Below are 23044 nucleotides of genomic sequence, written 5' to 3'. Positions count from 1 at the left end.
CCTCTACATTCCTCCATAAGAGATTGGAGCCTTCTATTATTCTGTATGATATTAGACCTCTCCATTCTTCCATAAGAGATTGGACCTCTCCCATTCCTCCGTATTAGATTGGACCGCTCAATCCTCTGTATGAGATTGAACCTTTCATTCCTCCATATGAGAATGGACCTCTCTATTCCTCAGTATGAGATTGGATCTGTCCATTCCTTCGTGTGAGATTGGACCTCTCCATTCCTCCATATGAGATTGGACCGCTCCATTTCTGTATGAGATTAGACCTCTCCATTCCTGTATGAGATTGGACCTCTCCATTCCTCAATATGAGATTGGACCTCTCCATTCCTCTGTATGAGATTGGACCTCTCCATTCCTGTATGAAACAGCACCTCTTCATTCCTCCATATGAGACTAGACCTCTCCATTCCTGCGTATGAGATTGGACCTCTCCATTCCTCTGTATGAAACTGCACTTCTTCATTCCTCCATACGAGACTAATGAGACTAGACCTCTCCATTCCTGCGTATTAGATTGGACCTCTCTATTTCTCCATGAGACTAGACCTCTCCATTCCTACATATGAGATTGGATCCCTCCATTCCTTCGTATGAGATTGGACCTCTCCATTCGTCCGTATGATATTGGAGCGCTCATTCCTCCGTATGAGATTGGACCTCTCCATTCTTCCGGATAAAATTGAACCTCTACATTTTTTCGTATGAGATTAGACCTCTCTATTCCTCCGCATGAGAATGGCCCTCTCCATTCTTCCATATAAGATTGAACCTCTCAAATTCATTCATATGAAAAGTGACCTCTCCATTCCTTCATACGTGATTGGACCTCTGTATTCCTCCATATGAGAATGTATCTCTCCATTCCTCTGTATGAGACAGGACCTCTCTATTACTCTTTTTGAGCTTGAACCTTTCCATTCCTCCATATGAGATTGAACTCCTACATTCCCCCGTATGAGATTGGACCTCTCCATTCCTCTGTATGAAACTGCACTTCTTCATTCCTCCATATGAGACTAATGAGACTAGAGCTCTCCATTCCTGCGTATGAGATTGGACCTCTCCATTCCTGCGTATGAGATTGGACCTCTCCATTCCTGCGTATGAGATTGGACCTCTCCATTCCTGTGTATGAGATTGGACCTCTCCATTCCTGCGTATGAGATTGGACCTCTCCATTCCTGTGTATGAGATTGGACCTCTCCATTCCTGCGTATGAGATTGGACCTCTCCATTTCTCCATGAGACTAGACCTCTCCATTCCTACATATGAAATTGGATCCCTCCATTCCTCCGTATGAGATTGGACCTCTCCATTCCTGCGTATGAGATTGGACCTCCCAATTTCTCCATGAGACTAGACCTCTCCATTCCTCCGTATGAGATTGGACCTCTCCATTCGTCCGTATGATATTGGACCGCTCATTCCTCCGTATGAGATTGGACCTCTCCATTCTTCCGGATAAAATTGAACCTCTACATTTTTTCGTATAAGATTAGACCTCTCTATTCCTCCGTATGAGAATGGCCCTCTCCATTCTTCCATATAAGATTGAACCTCTCAAATTCATTCATATGAAAAGTGACCTCTCCATTCCTTCATACGTGATTGGACCTCTGTATTCCTCCATATGAGAATGTATCTCTCCATTCCTCTGTATGAGACAGGACCTCTCTATTACTCTTTTTGAGCTTGAACCTTTCCATTCCTCCATATGAGATTGAACTCCTAAATTCCTCCGTATGAGATTGGACCTCTCCATTCTTCTGTATGAGATTGGAGAAACAGAAGGGTGCAGCAGAGCACAAGCTGTGAGCCATAATATAGTTCCTATAGAAGTGTATAGATATGCACTTCTATAGGAACTGTATTATGGCTCACAGCTTGTACTTGGCCATATATATGAACTCCAAATGAACTTTCAATCACTGACTGCATTATCTTGCTAAATCTATACAGATGATATCTAGAAGATCATGTCTTCATTGATTCAGCTCCGCATGTGTCAAACACAAAGTGACACTCACATCCGCACCCAGTGAGCAAGTCTAAGCCTGAGAGAGGGAAAGAAAATCCTTGCCTCATTACCCCCCAACGGGGAAGTGTGACAAAAGTCCAGAATTGGTTCATGGAATGACATTAGTTTCCACCCGGAATAGCCTGAATTGATGGAGCAGGACCTAGGTGTCGTTGTGCCGGCTGCATGCATGCTATGCAGAGAGGCAGATTGTGTGGCTCACTCAGCAGCCGATTGGCTAGTAGCAGTAGACAGTTCTTCGAAGCGAAGCTCACAAAGCTGAGGAGACGAAGAGGGAAACATCAAGCCTGGGAACCTCGCAGCGTCTCACTCTGCAAGGAACACTTCTGGATGCAGGGTCTATCGGACGCAACATTCATCTCAAAGCCAAGAGGAAGACCATTATGACAACTTGGCCAGAGGAGAAAGCCTTGTCCTTAGCGGTGGAAAGTGTCTTCTCCATGGATCTAGCAGGGAAGGCTTTTTGCACATAAGGAGAAAAACATTTAATTAAGTTTATTGGCAAATTAAAAAATTGTCAAGACGAGGCAAGACCGGGCAGTCCACCCACCAGTGCTCTGCTGACGTGCGAAAAGCCAAGTGTGACCACAACGAAACAACACATTATTAAGAGAAGCTATTTTTTGGGGAAAGCTAAAAATGTCTGACCAAGAGATTGATGACTTTGATGTGGACAGCATGTCGGACACCTCGAGAATGATCCCGGGGCTCCCCCCTTATAACATGGATGACCAGCTCTTGCCCATGGAGTCTCGGAGCAGGTGGGGCTGCTGGTTTTGGACTATGTTTGTTACCGGAGCTAACTTTTTAGCTTTTCTTGTAAATTCGATCATCTTGGCTGTCATATTCACCATCGTCTTGACTCCAACCATCATAGTGGTTTATTTCGGATTTAAGTGCCATTCAAGGGTAAGTACATTAAGACACTGGATAAGGATATGATCATTAGGATGATACGACGTGAGAAAGTAATGAATGGGCATTCCGGTCCGGAGAGGGAAGAGTTATTCACTCATTTTAACATGGGGTAATAGGGCAATTCATTGCTTTTCATGGTGTTATCAGTGCTACTCTGACATGGTCAGTGCAAAAGAGAAGTGTTATAATTGAGATTAAAGGAATTGTGCTTTCGGTGTATCGTCCTTAGGGCATTTAGCTGTAGGCAAAGTTCTGGTACTGGACAATGTGTCCAAAGAAAGCCAGAAGACTGGTCGTTTGCATCCAGAACTTTGTACATTTCTGACATCTTGCACTAGCACCATTGCTACCTTATCATTCCTGATTTAAAGGAGCCCCCAAAAATTGTAAGCTTTTAAGGTTATGTGCATACAGGTCATATACACACTGGATTTTCCCATTCAGAAAATGTGCTGCATGTTAGTGTAGGATAAAATGAATTGGACAAAATACATGTAAATTGACATCTGCGGCATGTGAAAGAAGCTTTGTATATATCAATGAAATATGTATATATCAGTGAAATATGCTCCTTTCTCCACTTAAGAGCCACTCCTCTTTTACCTGCCTTCCGAACTCATTATGCATTCTGAAATCAATCACGGTGCAAGCATAGCAGTGATATGTATATATCAATGAAAAATGCTCCTTTCTCCACTTAAGAGCCACTTCTCCTTCTCTATATACCAGCAATATATATATATATATATATATATAGCAGTAAAATATGCTCCTTTCTCCACTTAAGAGCCACTTCTTCAGCTGCCTTCCGAACTCATTATGCATTCTGAAATCAATCACGGTGCAATCATAGCAGTGATATGTATATATCAATGAAAAATGCTCCTTTCTCCACTTAAGAGCCACTTCTTCTTCTCTATATACCAGCAATATATATATATATATATATATATATATAGCAGTAAAATATGCTCCTTTCTCCACTTAAGAGCCACTTCTCCAGCTGCCTTGTGAACTCCTTATTCATGCTAAAACCAATCTGGGTGAAAGAATAGCAGTGATATGTATATATCAGTGAAATATGCTCCTTTCTCCGCTTAAGAGCCACTTCTTTTTTACCTGCCTTCCGAATTCATTATCCATTCTGAAATTAATCACGGTGAAAGCATAGCAAGCATAGCAGTGATATGTATATATCAATGAAATATGCTCCTTTCTCCACTTAAGAGCCACTTCTCCTTCTCTATATACCAGCAATATATATATATTTATATATATATATATATATATATATCAGTAAAATATGCTCCTTTCTCCACTTAAGAGCCACTTCTCCTTCAGCTGCCTTGTGAACTCCTTATTCACGCTAAAACCAATCTGGGTGAAAGAATAGCAGTGATATGTATATATCAGTGAAATATGCTCCTTTCTCCACTTAAGAGCCACTTCTCCTACACCTGCCTTCCAAACGTATTATTCATTCTAAAATCAATCACGGTGAAAGCATATCAGTGATATGTATTGTGAGACTGTGACCGGGGTTATCTATGACGGCCGGTATGTCTCGCCCCGGTTGTGCTCCCTCCATGATAGAAAGTAACTCCACTCCAGGGTTAATGCTGTTTCCCTACAGGCTTAAGGAAGGGTTAAAAGGAAACAGGAACGAGGGCAGGTGTGCCGGGTGTGAGGGAGTGAACAGAACTCCCTGAGTTCTCTGCTGGAGAGGCACATGTATATTGTTGTGGACTTTTGTTTTGGACATTAAACCGTGTGCTGTGAACCTTAATGCCTGGATCCCGTGTCTTCTGCTGCGCAGCCGACCACGCTACCTCACATATGGTGGAGAATCGGCGGGCATGCCAGCCCGGTGAGGTGTAGCATCCTTCCCTGGTGACCCGGTAGCACATGTCCTGGATTCGAGCGGCTATACTACAGCCAAAACCCGGTGACGCAATGGAGGACATACTAAAGCAGCTGGCTCAGGCTAATGAACAGCAGCAACAGACCAATGCACACCTGCTCCGGGCGTTGGAACGTCAGCAGCAATCTTTGCAAGTGCAGGACAAAAGGCACCAAGAACAGCTGGTTCAGACCAATGCACGTCAGCAGCAAGCCTTGCAATTGCAGGAACAAAGACATCAAGAACAGATGGTTCTCCTGGCCAAGTCGATCCGTGCCGGACCGGCAGCAACAACCCTGGGACCGGATGACGACGGCAGCGTCCGGAAAGCGGTGAGACAAGCGTTGCAAAAGATGACCCCGGGGGATGATGTGGAAGCGTTCCTGGCGGTGTTTGAGCGGGTGGCCGAGCGGGAAAAGCTGCCGACCCCCCAGTGGGCTGAGGTATTGTCGCCCTATCTGACGGGGGAACCAGGGCTGTGGAGTCGGAGTCGGAGTCGTGGAGTCGGAGTCGGAGTCGGAGCTCATTTTGGTGGAGTCGGAGTCGGAGTCGGTATAAAATGCACCGACTCCGACTCCTAAAATATATAATAAATTGGGGACAGGAGTGCAATGCAGAATGTGCTGAATATTTTACTAAATAATAACATTTAGTATAATGCTTATATTTAAGTGAAAAATTTATTGTAGTACAATGTGAACATCAGACATTTAATTGTTTTTATGATACAATAATCAAGATATTTGGATAGAACATAAAATATTTATTGGAATACAACTTTAGAACACAAAAAACTAATAAATTGTAAATATGTAATATATATATATATATATATATATATATATATATATATATATATATACACACAGTGTATATACACACACAAGATATATATGTAATCTACTGTATATTACATAGTGTATTACATATTTACAATTTATTACAGTTTTTTGTGTTCTAAAGTTGTATTCCAATAAATATATTTTATGTTCTATCCAAATATCTTGATTATCGTATCATAAAAATTATTAAATGTCTGATGTTCACATACACATATTCATGTACTACAATAAATTTTTCACCTAACTAAGCAATATATGTAGGAGTCGGAGTCGGAGCCGGAGTCGGAGTCGGAGCCGGAGTCGGAGTCGGTGCAAGAGAATTTGAGGAGTCGGAGTCGGAGTCGAAGGTTTGGCTTACCGACTCCACAGCCCTGGGGGGAACCCCAAAAAGCGTACCTGGACCTCTGTACCGAGGACGCCATTGACTATGTGACCCTGAAAGCCGAAATACTGGCTCGGTTGGGGGTGAATATTCTATGAGGAAGCCAAACCCGTACGCTCCCAGGCCTATGACTTGTTGCATCTTGTAAAAAAGTGGTTGCAACCTGACACTCTGAGCCCCGGGCGCTCACAGCGGAGTGTTCCCAGCAGACCCCGCCTCTTCCGCCACACTCGGCGGCGCTGCTGTGCACTGGACCATAGTCGCCTGCTTCCTCCTTGCTCAGGATCTCGGCCTACTGCACCGAGGAGTCGGAAAGGCCTAGAGCGGGCTCGGCCGATTGTCAACAATCGTGGGAAATCAATCAGTTGTAGAAGATTGTTGATTGTACTTCTGTTTACCTGTAAAAATCGATAACCAGCAAGGTTACCAAGCCTGAACTTGTGACCCCGATGTCTAACCAAGGAGATGACTGCTATTTCTTCTTCTACTCCACCTGCACCAAGGGAGACGGCTGTGCTTTCCGTCACTGTGAGGCTGCCTTAGGAAATGAAACGGTTTGCTCTCTGTGGAAGGAAGGCCGGTGTTTTCAACAAAACTGCAAGTTTCGCCACATGGAAATCGATAAAAAGCGCAGCGAGATAGCCTGCTACTGGGAAAACCAGATCTCTGGCTGTCAGAAGGCAAACTGTGCTTTTCATCACACGAAGGGGAGATTTGTGGATGGCGCATTCTTTCCTCCCAGTAAAGCGATGGTAACGCCTCAGCCATGTGAGCCGGATGTGCCGACCTCTCTACCATCGCCAACCCCAGCCAAGCTTTCTGTGGCCCCCACACCACAGTTACGTGGGGTAAAAAAACTGGAGGCTACAGAGAATGTTCCAAGTCCCACACATCCACCTGTGGTCATAAATGCAGCTGATGATGATGAAGATGATGATGATCAATTTTCAGAAGAAGGTGACGAGATGAAAAATTCTTCCCAGCATAGTATGGCATCAGGAAATCAAAAAGGAATACATTTATCTACCAGAAAATCAATGAAAAAAGATTCCACAGCTTCTTCAGAAATGTTTATTTCATCTTATAACCAAAAAGAGCATAGCGTTTCATTTCAGCGGACTGTCAAGTTCAGCCACAAAGATATACCCGCGAACCTTAGTTTGGCTCAAAGATTGGGAAAACGAAAGAAATTCCAGGAAGACAGTCCGTTAGCTGCTTCTGAAGGAGAGGTTCTGCCTCCTGTGAAGAAATCCTTATCAGAAAGACTTGGGAAGAGAGTTGCCGCACCTACTGATAGCCCAGATTTTCAACCAAAGAAAGTTCCAAGTTCCAGACATTTGAAGGATCGCCTTGGGTTACCAGCAAAGCGGCCGCTACAATAGACAAGCCACCGTGCGGACCTTTAAACCCGGGGATCGGGTGTTGGTATTAATCCCCACGGCGGAGAGTAAATTCCTGGCTCAGTGGCAAGGCCCCTACGAGATAAAGGAAAGAGTCGGGGTGGTTAACTATAAAGTATTGCAGCCCGGTGGGCGGAAACCTGAACAAATATACCATGTCAACCTATTAAAACCTTGGCAGGAACGGGAAAGCCTGATGGCTGTTTTTTCCCCACCTCCCTCCTCTTCGGGTCGTTCACATCCGGCTCCAGCGACCTCCGGAGAGGACGAACCGGAAGTAAGGATTGGAGAAGCCCTCACCAAGACTCAGAGGCGAGAGGCCAGACGGTTGGTTCAGCAGAACCCCGATGTCTTCTCCGAGCTGCCTGGTAGGACCAGTCTGATACGACATGACATTGTCACCGAGCCTCACCTGAAGGTACGCCTGAAGTCATACCGGGTACCGGAGGCTCGACGACAAGCCATATCGGAGGAAGTAAAGACAATGTTACGCCTGGGGGTCATCGAAAAATCCCAGAGTGAATGGGCTAGTCCGATTGTCCTAATACCAAAACCCGATGGCTCCTTAAGGTTCTGCAATGACTTTAGGAGATTGAACGACATATCCAAGTTCGATCTGTACCCCATGCCCCGAGTGGATGAGCTGATTGATAGGCTGGGACAGGCGCGATATTTTACCACGCTCGACCTGACCAAGGGGTACTGGCAGGTGCCACTGACGGAGTCCGCCAAGGAGAAAACCGCTTTTGTTACGCCAGAAGGTCTCTTCCACTATGTTGTCTTGCCTTTTGGGTTACATGGCGCTCCGGCCACGTTCCAGAGGTTGATGGACTTAGTGCTGGAACCCCACCAGGCGTATGCATCAGCGTACCTTGATGACATCATTATTTACAGCTCCGATTGGCAGACCCACTTGGAACAGGTACAAGCGGTGGTGGACGCGCTTCGAACAGCCGGCTTGACAGCCAATCCCAAGAAATGTGCGTTGGGAAGCCCGCTACTTGGGCTACGTGATAGGCCAAGGAGTGATTAAGCCCCAAGTTAACAAGGTTGAGGCGATCCAGAAGTGGCCTAGACCCCTGACCACGAAGCAGGTTAGGGCCTTCCTGGGTATCGTGGGATACTACAGGAGGTTTTTAAAGGATTTTGCGGGACTATCAGCCCCCTTGACGGACCTTCTCAAAGGCAAGAAGTCCGTCATGGTGCGCTGGACTCCGCAGGCCGAGGACTCCTTCCGGGCCCTGAAGGGGGTCCTGTGCGGACAGCCCGTTCTTGTACACCCTGATTTCCGGAAGGAGTTCATAGTACAGACGGACGCCTCGGAGGTTGGCCTGGGGGCGGTGCTGTCTCAGGTGGTTCAGGGGGAGGAACACCCCGTCACCTTCTTAAGTAGGAAGCTCACCCCTCCCGAGCAGAATTATAGCGTAGTGGAGAAGGAGTGCCTGGCGATTAAGTGGGCCTTGGAGTCCCTACGCTATTACCTGCTGGGTCGGCAGTTTCGCTTGGTGACGGATCACTCTCCGCTGGTCTGGATGAGGTCCGCCAAGGAACGGAATGCCCGGGTTACAAGGTGGTTCCTTTCTCTGCAGAACTTCCGGTTTACGGTTGAACACCGGGCCGGTAGGTTGCAGGGCAACGCCGATGCCTTGTCCCGCGGCCCGTGTTTGATGGCGGGAGTTCAACCCCGCTCGCTTGAACTGAGGGGGGGGGTATGTGAGACTGTGACCGGGGTTATCTATGACGGCCGGTATGTCTCGCCCCGGTTGTGCTCCCTCCATGATAGAAAGTAACTCCACTACAGGGTTAATGCTGTTTCCCTACAGGCTTAAGGAAGGGTTAAAAGGAAACAGGAACGAGGGCAGGTGTGCCGGGTGTGAGGGAGTGAACAGAACTCCCTGAGTTCTCTGCTGGAGAGGCACATGTATATTGTTGTGGACTTTTGTTTTGGACATTAAACCGTGTGCTGTGAACCTTAATGCCTGGATCCTGTGTCTTCTGCTGCGCAGCCGACCACGCTACCTCACAGTATCTATAAGTGAAATGTGCTACTTTCTCCACTTAAGAGCCACTTCTCCTTTACCTGTCGTGTGAACTCATTATTCACGCTAAAATCAATCTCAGTGAAAGTATATCAGTGATATGTTTTGTTTATACCAGCGAAATATATATATATATATTATATGTGTGTGTGTGTGTGTGTGTGTGTGTGTGTGTGTGTGAAATATGCTCCTTTATCCACTTAAGAGCCACTTCTCCTTCACCTGCCTTGTGAACTCATTATTCATTCTAAAATCAATCACCGTGAAAGAAATGAGACTGCCTACTCTTTGAGGAATGAGATTATGACAACCTATTGAAAGAGGAGGTGAGACTGTGTTGCTGATTTCTACTAAGGCCGGAGTCACACTTGCTAGTGACTCGCGCAAGTCTCGCATCGCATCACCCGGCACGGTCACACACTCTCCTGACAGGAGCGGGTCGGTTGCATGTATCTCTATGCAGCTGAGATGCTCCTCTCCGGAAAGTGTGTGGCCGTGCCGGGTGATGCGATGCGAGACTCGCGCGAGTCACTAGCAAGTGTGACTCCGGCCTAAGTGTATTTTTCTCACCTCAGTGCTGGATTCACAGCTACACTGCTCAGTACTACTGTATAATATCCTCCATAGTGCTGCTGCTTCTGACCATGTGCTACGTTGAGAAAAGAGAACAGGAATCCCTCATGTCTATGTATACTGTCTATGGGTAATATCATAGCAGCCAGTCTCCACCCACTAGCCCAGAGACAACTAAAAACTAGAGGTAATGTTTGCAGAGTGTGAACAATGCAGTACTGCTGTATAATGTCCTCTGTGAAGCTGCTTCTGACCATGTATTCCATAGAGAAAAGAGAGCAGGAATCCATCATGTCTATATGTACTGTCTATGGGTAATATCATAGCAGCCAGTCTCAACTCACTAGCGCAGAGACAACTGAAAATTAGAGGTAAAGTCTGCAGAGTGTGAACAATGAAGGATAAAAATCATATAATGATCAGCGTTACCTGAAACGATAAGTACACTTGGTGCTCTGTCTGATAATGCTTCCTTTGCTCCTTCGATGTTTTACATCCTAAGGCTATGTTCATACAGAGTTTATGTGTTACACGGCTTTTTTTTCCATCATACAATTAGTACTTGCAATTTTCACACTGGCCGCTGAGGCTTTTTTATACTTCCAATTTGTTTCAGGAAGAGTTTTCAGCGGGCTCCTTATCAGCAGAGGCAGGATTACAATGAAAGGTAACACTACTATAGATTACAATGAAAGGTAACACTACTATACATAGCTGAAAACACAAGGTCCACCAATTAGAAAAATCACAATCACAAGTCCCCCTGTAGCTAAAGGATTTTTTTTTTTATTTTTTATATGGTGATTTCAAGAAAACCCTTATCAGAACCTTGCTGTAAATAAAAATGAAAAGAAACACAGATTTGGCACTTTTTGAAGGATTTAGGTTGTTAACATAATGTCACCCTGTATTTGCTTCAGTGTTATAGGATGACTTCACAGAATGAATAATGGTAACGTTTTAGTGCCTTCAGGTCCAAAATATGAACATCTTAGTGTTAGGGGTTAAAAGAGCAATTTCTACCATGTGACACTTTTGGAATGATTGAGGCTATTAGCCTAATGTCACCATTAGCTATGTATTTTCTTTAGTATTAAAGGATTATTGCACAAAATGAATAATGGTAAAGTTTTAGTGCCTTCAGGTCCAAAATATAAACATTTTAGTGTTAGGGTTAAAAGAGCTATTTCTCCCATGTGACACTTTTGGAATGATTTAGGTTATTAACCTAATGTCACCATTAGCTATGTATTTTCTTCAGTATTATCGGATGAATAATGATAAAGTTTTAGTGCCTTCAGGTCCAAAATATGAACATCTTAGTGTTAGGGTTAAAAAAGCTATTTCTCCCATGTGACACTTTTGGAATGATTTAGGTTGTGAACCTAATGTAACAATTAGCTTTGTATTTACTTCAGTATTATATGATTACTGCACAGAATGAATAATGGTAAAGCTTTAGTGCCTGCAGGTCCAAAATATGAACATCCTTTTGTTAGGGTTAAAAGAGCAATTTGTACCATGTGTCACTTTTAGAATGATTTAGGTTATTAACCTAATGTCACCATGTATTTGCTTCAGTATTAAAGGATTATTACACATAATGAATAATGATAAAGTTTTAGTGCCTTCAGGTCCATAATATGAACTGATTAGTGTTAGGGTGAAAAGAGTATTTTTCCCATATGACACTTTTAGAATGAATTAGGTTGTGAACCTAATGTCACAATTAGCTATGTATTTACTTCAGTATTATAGGATGACTGCACAGAATGAATAATGATAACGTTTTAGTGCCTTCAGGTCCAAAATATGAACATTTTAGTGTTAGGGATAAAACAGCTATTTCTCCCATGTGACACTTTTGGAATGATTTCGGTTATTAACCTAATGTCACCATTAACTATGCATTTGCTTCAGTATTATAGGATCACAGAATGAATAATAATAAAGTTTTAGTGCCTTCAGGTCCAAAATATGAATATTTTAGTGTTAGGGTTAAAGAGCTATATCTTCCATGGTTCACTTTTGGAATGATTTAGGTTATTAGCCTAATGTCACCATTAGCTATGAATTTGCGGATGACTGCATAGAATGAATAATGATAATGTTTTAGTGCCTTCAGGTCCAAAATATGAACATTTTAGTGTTAGGGTTAAAAGAGCAATTTCTACCATGTGTCACTTTTAGAATGATTTAGGTTATTAACGTAATGTCACCATTAGCTATGTATTTGTGGATTACTGCACATAATGAATAATGATTAAGTTTTAGTGCCTTCAGGTCCATAATATGAACTGATTAGTGTTAGGGTGAAAAGAGTATTTCTCCCATATGACACTTTTAGAATGAATTAGGTTGTGAACCTAATGTCACAATTAGCTATGTATTTACTTCAGTATTATAGGATGACTGTTACAGAATGAATAATGATAACGTTTTAGTGCCTTCAGGTCCAAAATATGAACATTTTAGTGTTAGGGATAAAACAGCTATTTCTCCCATGTGACACTTTTGGAATGATTTAGGTTATTAACGTAATGTCACCATTAGCTATGTATTTGTGGATTACTGCACATAATGAATAATGATTAAGTTTTAGTGCCTTCAGGTCCATAATATGAACTGATTAGTGTTAGGGTGAAAAGAGTATTTCTCCCATATGACACTTTTAGAATGAATTAGGTTGTGAACCTAATGTCACAATTAGCTATGTATTTACTTCAGTATTATAGGATGACTGTTACAGAATGAATAATGATAACGTTTTAGTGCCTTCAGGTCCAAAATATGAACATTTTAGTGTTAGGGATAAAACAGCTATTTCTCCCATGTGACACTTTTGGAATGATTTCGGTTATTAACCTAATGTCACCATTAACTATGCATTTGCTTTAGTATTATAGGATCACAGAATGAATAATAATAAAGTTTTAGTGCCTTCAGGTCCAAAATATGAATATTTTAGTGTTAGGGTTAAAGAGCTATATCTTCCATGGTTCACTTTTGGAATGATTTAGGTTATTAGCCTAATGTCACCATTAGCTATGAATTTGCGGATGACTGCATAGAATGAATAATGATAATGTTTTAGTGCCTTCAGGTCCAAAATATGAACATTTCAGGGTATGTGCGCACGTTGCTTTTTACCTGCTTTTTACCTGCTTTTTTGCTGCTTTTTCTTCTGCGCTGTTTAATGCCAAAATGGATGTGTTCTTCTATTCAAGCAAAGTCTATGGGAATTTGGGTTTCTTGTTCACACTATGTTGTTCAAAATGCTGCCTTTTTGTGGCAGAACTTTGGTCAAAAACTCAGCTTTTCAAAGAAGCAACATGTCAATTGTTTTTGCCATTTGGGTTTTGCACTGCAAAGCTGAGTTTTTGACCAAAGTTCTGCCACAAAAAGGCAGCATTTTGAACAACATAGTGTGAACAAGAAACCCAAATTCCCATAGACTTTGCTTGAATAGAAGAACACATCCATTTTGGCATTAAACAGCGCAGAAGAAAAAGCAGCAAAAAAGCAGGTAAAAAGCAGGTAAAAAGCAACGTGCGCACATACCCTTAGGGTTAAAAGAGCAATTTCTACCATGTGTCACTTTTAGAATGATTTAGGTTATTAACGTAATGTCACCATTAGCTATGTATTTGTGGATTACTGCACATAATGAATAATGATTAAGTTTTAGTGCCTTCAGGTCCAAAATATGAACATTTTAGTGTTAGGGTTAAAACAGCTATTTTTCCCATGTCACACTTTTGGAATAATTTAGGTTATTAACCTAATGTCACCATTAGCTATGTAATTGCGGATTACTGCACAAAATGAATAATGATAAAGTTTTAGTGCCTTCAGGTCCAAAATATGAACATTTTAGTGTTAGGGTTAAAGAGCTATTTCTCCCATCATATTGGGATCTCTGCTGTCCTTGAAAATTAAAATCAAGAGGCAGAAAAGTTTTTTTGTCTTTTTCCTGCACATTGACGCAGTTTCCTAGTGAATACGGAGGAGTTACATTTCCGTGCATGTGGACGCAGCGCTTCACGAGGAGCTGTCAGGTCTCCTGACGTGTCACGCTCGCTGAATGCTGCCATTACTCACGGAATGACAATGATGGAGCATCTTTTCTGAGAACTATGCATTGTGAAGTCAATCTTATATTCCTCCGGGAAATGTATTAATATATTAACGTCTGAGTGCGACTGTTTTTCTTCGTGAACATGGCACATCCCGTCATAAACCGCTATCTGATCGATGCTAACGATGTCAGGATACGTGGTGATAGGATACTGTCTAAACTCCAGATTGCAAATGTATTTTCCATTTCCAGGAGGAATAACAGAGGAACGGAGAAATGTAACAGAATAGTCATCTCATAGAAAATAGATATGTCAGGAGAGGAGCCGGGTCCTATATAACTCTGAAGCCCCTTATATGGAAGATTGATGAGGGTCCTAGCAGTCACAGCTCGACTAGTCGGGAAATTATGGCATATTTTAGCATTATCCCACCACTTACCGTCATGGTTACTGGTTAGAAAGGTGGAGATTAGATGTATTATATACTGCAGAGCTCAGGATCTGATAGGCACTCAAGCCCCTTATCTGGAAGATTGATGAAGGTCCTAGCAGTCACAGCTCGACTAGTCGGGAAATTATGGCATATTTTAGCATTATCCCACCAGTTACCGTCATGGTTACTGGTTGGAAAGGTGGAAAATTGGATGTATTATATACTGCAGAGCTCAGGATCTGATAGGCACTCAAGCCCCTCATATGGAAGACTGATGAGAGTCCTAGCAGTCACAGCTCGACTAGTCGGGAAATTATGGCATATTTTAGCATTATCCCACCAGTTAGTCATGGTTACTGGTTAGAAAGGTGGAGATTAGATGTATAATATACTGCAGAGCTCAGGATCTGATAGGCTCTCAAGCCCCTTATCTGGAAGATTGATGAAGGTCCTAGCAGTCACAGCTCGACTAGTCAGGAATTTGCAGCATATTTTAGCATTATCCCACCAGTTAGTCATGGTTACTTTTTATAAAGGTGGAAAATTGGATGCATTATACACTATAGAGCTCAGGATCTGATAGGCACTCAAGCCTCTCATATGGAAGATTGATGAGAGTCCTAGCAGTCACAACTCGACTAGTCGGGAATTTATGGCATATTTTAGAATTATCCCACCAGTTAGTCATGGTTACTGGTTAGAAAGGTGGAAAATTGGATGCATTATACACTGCAGAGCTCAGGATCTGATAGGCACTCAAGCCCCTCATATGGAAGATTGATGAGAGTCCTAGCAGTCACAGCTCGACTAGTCGGGAATTTATGGCATATTTTAGCATTATCCCACCAGTTAGTCATGGTTACTGGTTAGAAAGGTGGAGATTAGATGTATTATATACTGCAGCGCTCAGGATCTGATAGGCAATCAAGCCCCTTATATGGAAGATTGATGAGGGTCCTAGCAATCACAGCTCGACTAGTCAGGAATTTATGGCATATTTTAGCATTATCCCACCAGTTACAGTCATGGTCAATGGTTAGAAAGGTGGAAAATTGGATATATTATGTGCTGCAGAACTCACGATCTAATAGGCACTCAATCCCCTTATCTGAAAGATTGATGAGGGTCCTAGCAGTCACAGCTCGACTAGTCGCGTATTTATGGCATATTTTAGAATTATCCCATCAATTAGTCATGGTTACTGGTTAGAAAGGTGGAAAATTGGATGTATTATATACTGCAGAGCTCAGGATCTGATAGCCACTCAAGCCCCTTATCTGGAAGATTGATGAGAGTCCTAGCAGTCACAGCTCAACTCGTCGGGAATTTATGGCAAATTTTAGCATTATCCCACCAGTTACAGTCATGGTCAATGGTTAGAAAGGTGGAAAATTGGATATATTATGTGCTGCAGAGCTCAGGATCTAATAGGCACTCAATCCCCTTATCTGAAAGATTGATGAGGGTCCTAGCAGTCACAGCTCGACTAGTCGCGTATTTATGGCATATTTTAGAATTATCCCATCAGTTAGTCATGGTTACTGGTTAGAAAGGTGGAAAATTGGATGTATTATATACTGCAGAGCTCAGGATCTGATAGCCACTCAAGCCCCTTATCTGGAAGATTGATGAGAGTCCTAGCAGTCACAGCTCGACTCGTCGGGAATTTATGGCAAATTTTAGCATTATCCCACCAGTTACAGTCATGGTTAATGGTTAGAAAGGTGGAAAATTGGCTGTATTATGTGCTGCAGAGCTCAGGATCTAATAGGTACTCAATCCCCTTATCTGGAAGATTGATGAGAGTCCTAGCAGTCACAGCTCGACTAGTCGGGAATTTACGACATATTTTAGCATTATCCCACCAGTTAGTCATGGTTACTGGTTAGAAAGGTGGAAAATTGGCTGTATTATGTGCTGCAGAGCTTAGGATCTGATAGGCACTCAATCCTCTTATCTGGAACATTGATGAGGGTCTTAGAAGTCACTGCTCGACTAGTCCGGAGTTTATGGCATTTTAGCATTATCCCACCAGTTACAGTCATGGTTACTAGTTAGAAAGGTGGAGATTAGATGTATTATATACTGCAGAGCTCAGGATCTGATAGGCACTCAAGCCCCTTATCTGGAAGATTGATGAGAGTCCTAGCAGTCACAGCTCGACTAGTCGGGAATTTATGTCATTTTAGCATTATCCCACCAGTTACAGTCATGATCACTGGTTAGAAAGGTGGAAAATTGGATGTAATATGTTCTGCAGAGCTCAGGATCTGATAGGCACTCAAGCCCCTTATCTGGAAGATTGATGAGGGTCCTAGCAGTTACAGCTCAACTAGTGAGGAATTTATGGCATATTTTAGAATTATCCCACCAGTTACTGTCATGGTTACTGGTTAGAAAGGTGGACAATTGGATGTATTATATACTGCAGAGCTCAGGATCTGATAGGCACTCAATAATTTAGCTCTGTCTTCCTCTGCACGCTCTTTTCTTCTCCCTATGGCGCCTTCTCCTTTAAGTCTATATAATTTAGGTCTCGTCCCTGGAGCACACTTAGCGCACATCAAATGCAGGAATGATGAGATGTTCCTTTAAACAGTTTTTCCTTTATCTTTTCTGAATATGGATGATAGTCTTCGTCAGTTTCACTGATTTCAGTGGATGATGAGAAACGAATGGACGGCGACACTGTGACAAGCACAATTATCACACATGAAGCCATCAGTGCGGAGCAGGCGCTGAGTGACTGATTCATGTATTTAGTATTCTAGGGCACAGTCTTCTTTGTGTAGGATTTTTTTGCATTGCTGCTTATATATCTGTATATCATCCCATATGACCTCTCCATCACTGGGGTTTACAAAAACTGCATAAATGATCAGTACAAGCTTATATAATAAACATTACTATATAGATTATAAAAAAACTGCTTTTTTTCTCCACTTATGAGCCACTTTTTCCCCTCCAGCAGCCTCCTCAAGTCACCATTCACCTTGAAAAACTGATAAAATATCCATCTTGCTGAAAACAAGGACTGCCAGCTCACTGAGAGGTCATATTGCAGCTGCCTATTAAAGTCTATGGAGTAGGGAGAGGGAGGCGTATACTGAGAGAGACACAGACGCAGATGGTTCTAGTGCTTCTTTGTGGTTTATTTCACTTTAGTGCTGGATTCCCAGCTACACTGCTCAGTACTGCTGTATAATGCTGCTGCTTCTAAACATATGCTGCTAAGAGACACAATCATATGCAATCATATGAGGCTGCTGCTTTTTTTTGTAACTGTTTTATCTCCCCTTGGTGCTGGATTAACCGCTACACTGCTCAGTACTGCTGTGTAATGTGCTCCATGCTGCTGCTGATTGTAAACATATGCTGGCTTGTCACAAAGAAACAGATGGTGCTGCTCCTTTTTTGTAATTCTTTTATCCTACCTCAATGCTGGATTAACTGCTACATTGCTCATTACTGCTGTATAATCTGCTGCTTCTAAACATATGCAACTAAGAGACAAAAGCAGATGGAGCTGGTGATTTTTTGTAAGTGTTTTATCCCACCTCGGTGCTGGATTCCCAGCTACACTGCTCACTACTGCTGTGTAATGTTCTCCATACTGCTGCTGATTGTAAACATATGCTGTCTTGTGACAAAGAAACAGATGTTGCTGCTCCTTTTTGTAAGCGTTTTATCTCCCCTTAGTGCAGGATTCACCTCTAGACCTGTCAGTACTGCTGTGTAATATGCTACATACTGCTGCTACCTCTACACATATGCTGCATAGAGACACAGAAGCAGATGCTCCTTTTTTGTAAGGCTAGGTTCACATTTCCGTTGTTTTGCATCAGTCACATGCGTTGCTTGACGCTTGTGACTGATGCGTTGTACAACGAATGACAAGAATTTGAATTCATTGTCATGAGAAAGCGGATTCCGTTGTAAAACGAGAGAGAGAACGATCAGCTGATCGTTCACAATAGCCGGCCGCCGACTTTTGAGAGCGATCAGATGATCTCCCGGCGACCGGCTAATGAGAGCGATCAGCTGATCTCCGGCCGCCGGCTTGTGAGAGCGATCAGCTGATCTCTGGCCGCCAGCTTTTAAGAGCGATCAGCTGATCTCTGGCCGCCGGCTTTTAAAAGCGATCAGCTGATCTCCGGCCGCCGGCTTGTGAGAGCGATCAGCTGATCTCTGGCCGCCGGCTTTTAAGAGCGATCAGCTGATCTCTGGCCGCCGGCTTTTAAGAGCGATCAGTTGATCTCTGGCCGCCGGCTAATGAGAGCGATCAGCTGATCTCCAGCCGCCGGCTTTTAAGAGCGATCAGCTGATCTCCCGGCCGCCGGCTTTTAAGAGCGATCAGCTGATCTCACGGCCGCCGACTTTTGTGAACGATCAGCTGATCTCTGGCCGCCGGCTTTTAAGAGCGATCAGCTGATCTCTGGCCGCCGGCTAATGAGAGCGATCAGTTGATCTCCAGCCGCCGGCTTTTAAGAGTGATCAGCTGATCTCCCGGCCGCCGGCTTTTAAGAGCGATCAGCTGATCTCACGGCCGCCGACTTTTGTGAACGATCAGCTGATCTCTGGCCGCCGGCTTTTAAGAGCGATCAGCTGATCTCTGGCCGCCGGCTTTTAAGAGCAATCAGCTGATCTCTGGCCGCCGGCTTTTAAGAGCGATCAGCTGATCTCTGGCCGCCGGCTTTTAAGAGCGATCAGCTGATCTCTGGCCGCCGGCTTTTAAGAGCGATCAGCTGATCTCTGGCCGCCGGCTAATGAGAGCGATCAGCTGATCTCCAGCCGCCGGCTTTTAAGAGCGATCAGCTGATCTCTGGCCGCCGGCTTTTAAGAGCGATCAGCTGATCTCTGGCCGCCGGCTTTTAAGAGCGATCAGCTGATCTCTGGCCGCCGGCTAATGAGAGCGATCAGCTGATCTCCGGCCGCCGGCTTTTAACAGCGATCGGCTGATCTCCCGGCCGCCGGCTTTTAAGAGCGATCAGCTGATCTCACAGCCGCCGACTTTTGTGAACGATCAGCTGATCTCACAGCCGCCGAGAGAGAGCATGGGCAGCGAAATCAAAAGGATTCCTCTGCTCAAAAAAAGGTTACATGCTGCGTTCCTGCCGCCGACGGTCAGTCGTTCCACGACTGATCAGTTGGGCGGAGGATGCACGCAAGTCACAATCCGCCGCTCTTATAAGTCTATGGGAAACAACGGAATCCGCCAAACGGATTGCGTTGTTTATCAGAGCGGCGGATTGTGACTGATCGTAAACAACGGAAATGTGAACCTAGGCTAACTGTTTTATCTCAGTGCTGGATTCACCGCTACAGTGCCCAGTACTTTTGTATCCGTATTGCTGCTGCTTCTAAACATATGCTGACTATAGATAGTTAAACAGGAATCACTTATTTCAGTGTCAGCGGTACAGTTTATGGCAGATATCATGGCAAAGACGCAAAAACATGTACAGAAGGCAATTCTGAGCTTTTTGCTTTAAAGGGACCTTTATATTGCAACTCAGCATTTTTCTGCACTTTGCCACTGCCAACCTGGCTCTGTGCAGATTGGATGCGGCTGATTGGAAAATCCTGCACTGTGCTGGATCTGAAGGGGTTACTGTGCTTTACCGAAAAATGAACTCTCATGATCAGCTTGTGGCAGATGCAGATTCCCCATAGATCCTGCATTATCATAACTTCTACTGGGATGAAGATCTTTCAGCCAGAGTAAGGGGTACTTTGCACGTTGCGACATCGTCGGGGTCAAATCGAAAGTGACGCACATCCGGCGCCGGTAACGACGTCGCAACGTGTAAAGCCTAGATGCGCCGATAAACAATCGCAAAAGCGTTGTAAATTGGTGATCTGTGTAGCATTGGACATTTTCATAATATCGCACCAATAGGAGATACGATGTTGTTCCTCGTTCCTGCGGCATCGCACATCGCTGTGTATGAAGCCGCAGGAGCGAGGAACATCTCCTTACCTGAATCCACCGGCTATGCGGAAGGAAGGAGGTGGGCGGGATGTTTACGTCCCGCTCATCTCCATCCCTCCGCTTCTATTGGCCGCCTGCCGTGTGATGTCGCTATGAGGCCGCATGACCCGCCCCCTTAGGAAGGAGGCGGTTCGCCGGCCAGAGCGACGTCGCAGGGCAGGTAAGTGCGTGTGAAGCTGCCGTAGCGATAATGTTCGCTACGGCAGCTATCACAAGATATCGCATGTGCGATGGGGGCGGGAACTATCGCGCTTGGCATTGCTAGCATCGGCTAGCGATGTCACAGCGTGCAAAGTACCCCTAAGTGATCTCCTAACACAGAACCAGAGGCTTATCTACAATAATTGCAGCGGTTGCAATTGCACTCGGGCCCTTGAGTCTAAGGGGTACTTAGATAGCTAGTGATGCCGAGCGCGATAGTACCTGCCCCTGTCGCTCGTGCGACATTTGGTGCTCGCTGCCATAGCGAACATTATCGCCACGGCAGCGTCACACACACTTACCTGGTCAGCAACGTCGTTGTGACCGCTGAACAATCCCTCCCTCATGGGGGAGGTGCGTTCGGCATCATAGCGACGTCACTAATCGGCCAACCAATAGAAGCGGAGGGGCGGAGATGAGCAGGACATAACATCCCGCCCACCTCCTTCCTTCCTCATTGCAGGCGGGAGGCAGGTAAGGAGATGTTCCTCATTCCTGCGGTGTCATACACAGCGATGTGTGCTGCCGCAGGAGCAACGAACAACATCGTACCTGTGGCAGCAGCGATATTAACGAAATGAGCGACATGTCAACGATCACCGTTTTGGAACAATTTTGCGCTCGTTGATCATCGCTCCTTGGTGTCACACGTTGCAATGTCACTACCGGCGCCGGATGTGCGTCACTAACGACGTGACCCTGACGATATATCGGTAGCGATGTTGCAGTGTGTAAAGTACCCCTTAGGGGCCCCAAAAGTCCAATATAGAAAAAGACTAACGTTAATAAAGACTTGCAGTAATTGGGGGCCCTGTTGGAATTTTTGTATTGGGGCCCATGAGCTTCAAGATATGCCACCAAGGTATTACAGAACCTGACAGCACAACTGTCAGAACAGTTCTGGCGGAGCCATAAAGGGGTTGTCCAGTCACAATATGTTGATGATTCTCCATTAGATCTATATCAGATCAGTGGGTTCTGGAGTCCGGATGTAAAATGCATTGTATAGAGCAATGTAGGCAGCTCCATGCAATATGTAGTCGCCGCTGCTGAATACTGCAGGAGCTTAAAGCAGTAGATTAGGACGCTAGGACCCCCCATAATCTGATATTGATCACCTGTCCTAGAAATGGGTCATCAACAAATATTGTGACCACATGACCCCTTGACAATGGAGTAAAAGCAGTTTGGAAAAATCTACTAAATATTTGCATTGGAATCTGCTGCAGAAATGAGATTTGAGCTGCCCCAATCTACACATTGATTCCCCCTATAAATGGAGCTAATCCCTATGCTTGATATTACGCAGTATAAAATAAGCACCATGGCCATCTTTCATTAACTTGTGCAGAAAACCCACGTATCCAGGAGCGTACATAGAAATCATGGGGCCCCATAGCAGAAATTCTAATTGAGCCCCAACCCCCAAACAAAAAATAATGAATAGTATGCAATAATAACGTGCTCCCCATAGTCCTCCATAAAGTATAATGGGCCCTATATGGTACTCCATATCGTCTAATGCACCTCAGAGTCCTCCATATATTATAATGCATCCCCGATGGTCCTTCATATCGTATAATGCACCCCATAGTCCTTAACCCCTTCAGCCCCCGGGCACTTTCCGTTTTTGCGTTTTTGTTTTTTGCTCCTTTTCTTCCGAGAGCCGTAACTTTTTTATTATTCCGTCAATCTTGCCATATGAGGGTTAGTTCTTTGCGGGACGAGTTGTATTTTTAAATGAAACCATAGGTTTTAGCATATATTGTACTGGAAAACAGCAAAAAAATTCCAAGTGTGGAAAAACTGCAAAAAATGTGTGATCGCACAATAGTTTTTGGGATGTTTTATTCACTGTGTTCACTATATGATAAAACTGATATATCTATGTGATGCCTCAGGTCGGTGCGAGTTTGTAGACACCAAACATGTATAGGTTTACATGTATCTAAGGGGTTAAAAAAAATTCACAAGTTTGTCCAATAAAAGTGGCGTACGTTTTGCGCCATTTTCCGAAACACGTAGCGTTCTTATTTTTTGGGATCTATGGCTCAGTGATGGCTTATTTTTTGCGTCTCGAGCTGACGTTTTTAATGTTACCATTTTTGCGCAGATGCTACGTTTTGATCGCCTGTTATTGCATTTTGCGTAAAACTTGCGGCGACCAAAAAACGTAATTTTGGCGTTTGGAATTTTTTTGCCACTACGCCGTTTACCAATCAGATTAATTG

At 43.9% G+C, this 23044-nt stretch overlaps 2 protein-coding genes across 2 annotated transcripts in view; both read left to right on the top strand.

Annotated features, from left to right (window-relative positions):
* Window positions 1-2178: 2178 nt before the first annotated feature.
* Window positions 2179-23044, top strand: part of TMEM278 (transmembrane protein 278) — a 177746-nt gene continuing 156880 nt past the window's right edge. Inside the window, exon 1 of the mRNA XM_075327113.1 lies at window positions 2179-2963. Coding sequence (XP_075183228.1) covers window positions 2694-2963 — 270 coding nt within the window. The 5' untranslated portion in view covers window positions 2179-2693. The remainder of the gene's footprint in view (window positions 2964-23044) is intronic.
* On the top strand, window positions 6371-7478 carry LOC142256672 (zinc finger CCCH domain-containing protein 11A-like). The gene has a single exon (XM_075328492.1). It carries the CDS (start codon window positions 6546-6548, stop codon window positions 7476-7478), a length of 933 nt encoding a protein of 310 aa, XP_075184607.1. The 5' UTR covers window positions 6371-6545.

The sequence above is a fragment of the Anomaloglossus baeobatrachus genome, chromosome 11 (assembly GCF_048569485.1).
Source record: "Anomaloglossus baeobatrachus isolate aAnoBae1 chromosome 11, aAnoBae1.hap1, whole genome shotgun sequence".
Classification (NCBI taxonomy): domain Eukaryota; kingdom Metazoa; phylum Chordata; class Amphibia; order Anura; family Aromobatidae; genus Anomaloglossus; species Anomaloglossus baeobatrachus.
This window is presented reverse-complemented; position numbering and strand designations above follow the sequence as displayed.

Bases quoted from the DNA above. Each gene is read 5' to 3' on its own strand.
- LOC142256672 (XM_075328492.1), top strand. From the start codon at position 6,546: ATGTCTAACCAAGGAGATGACTGCTATTTCTTCTTCTACTCCACCTGC.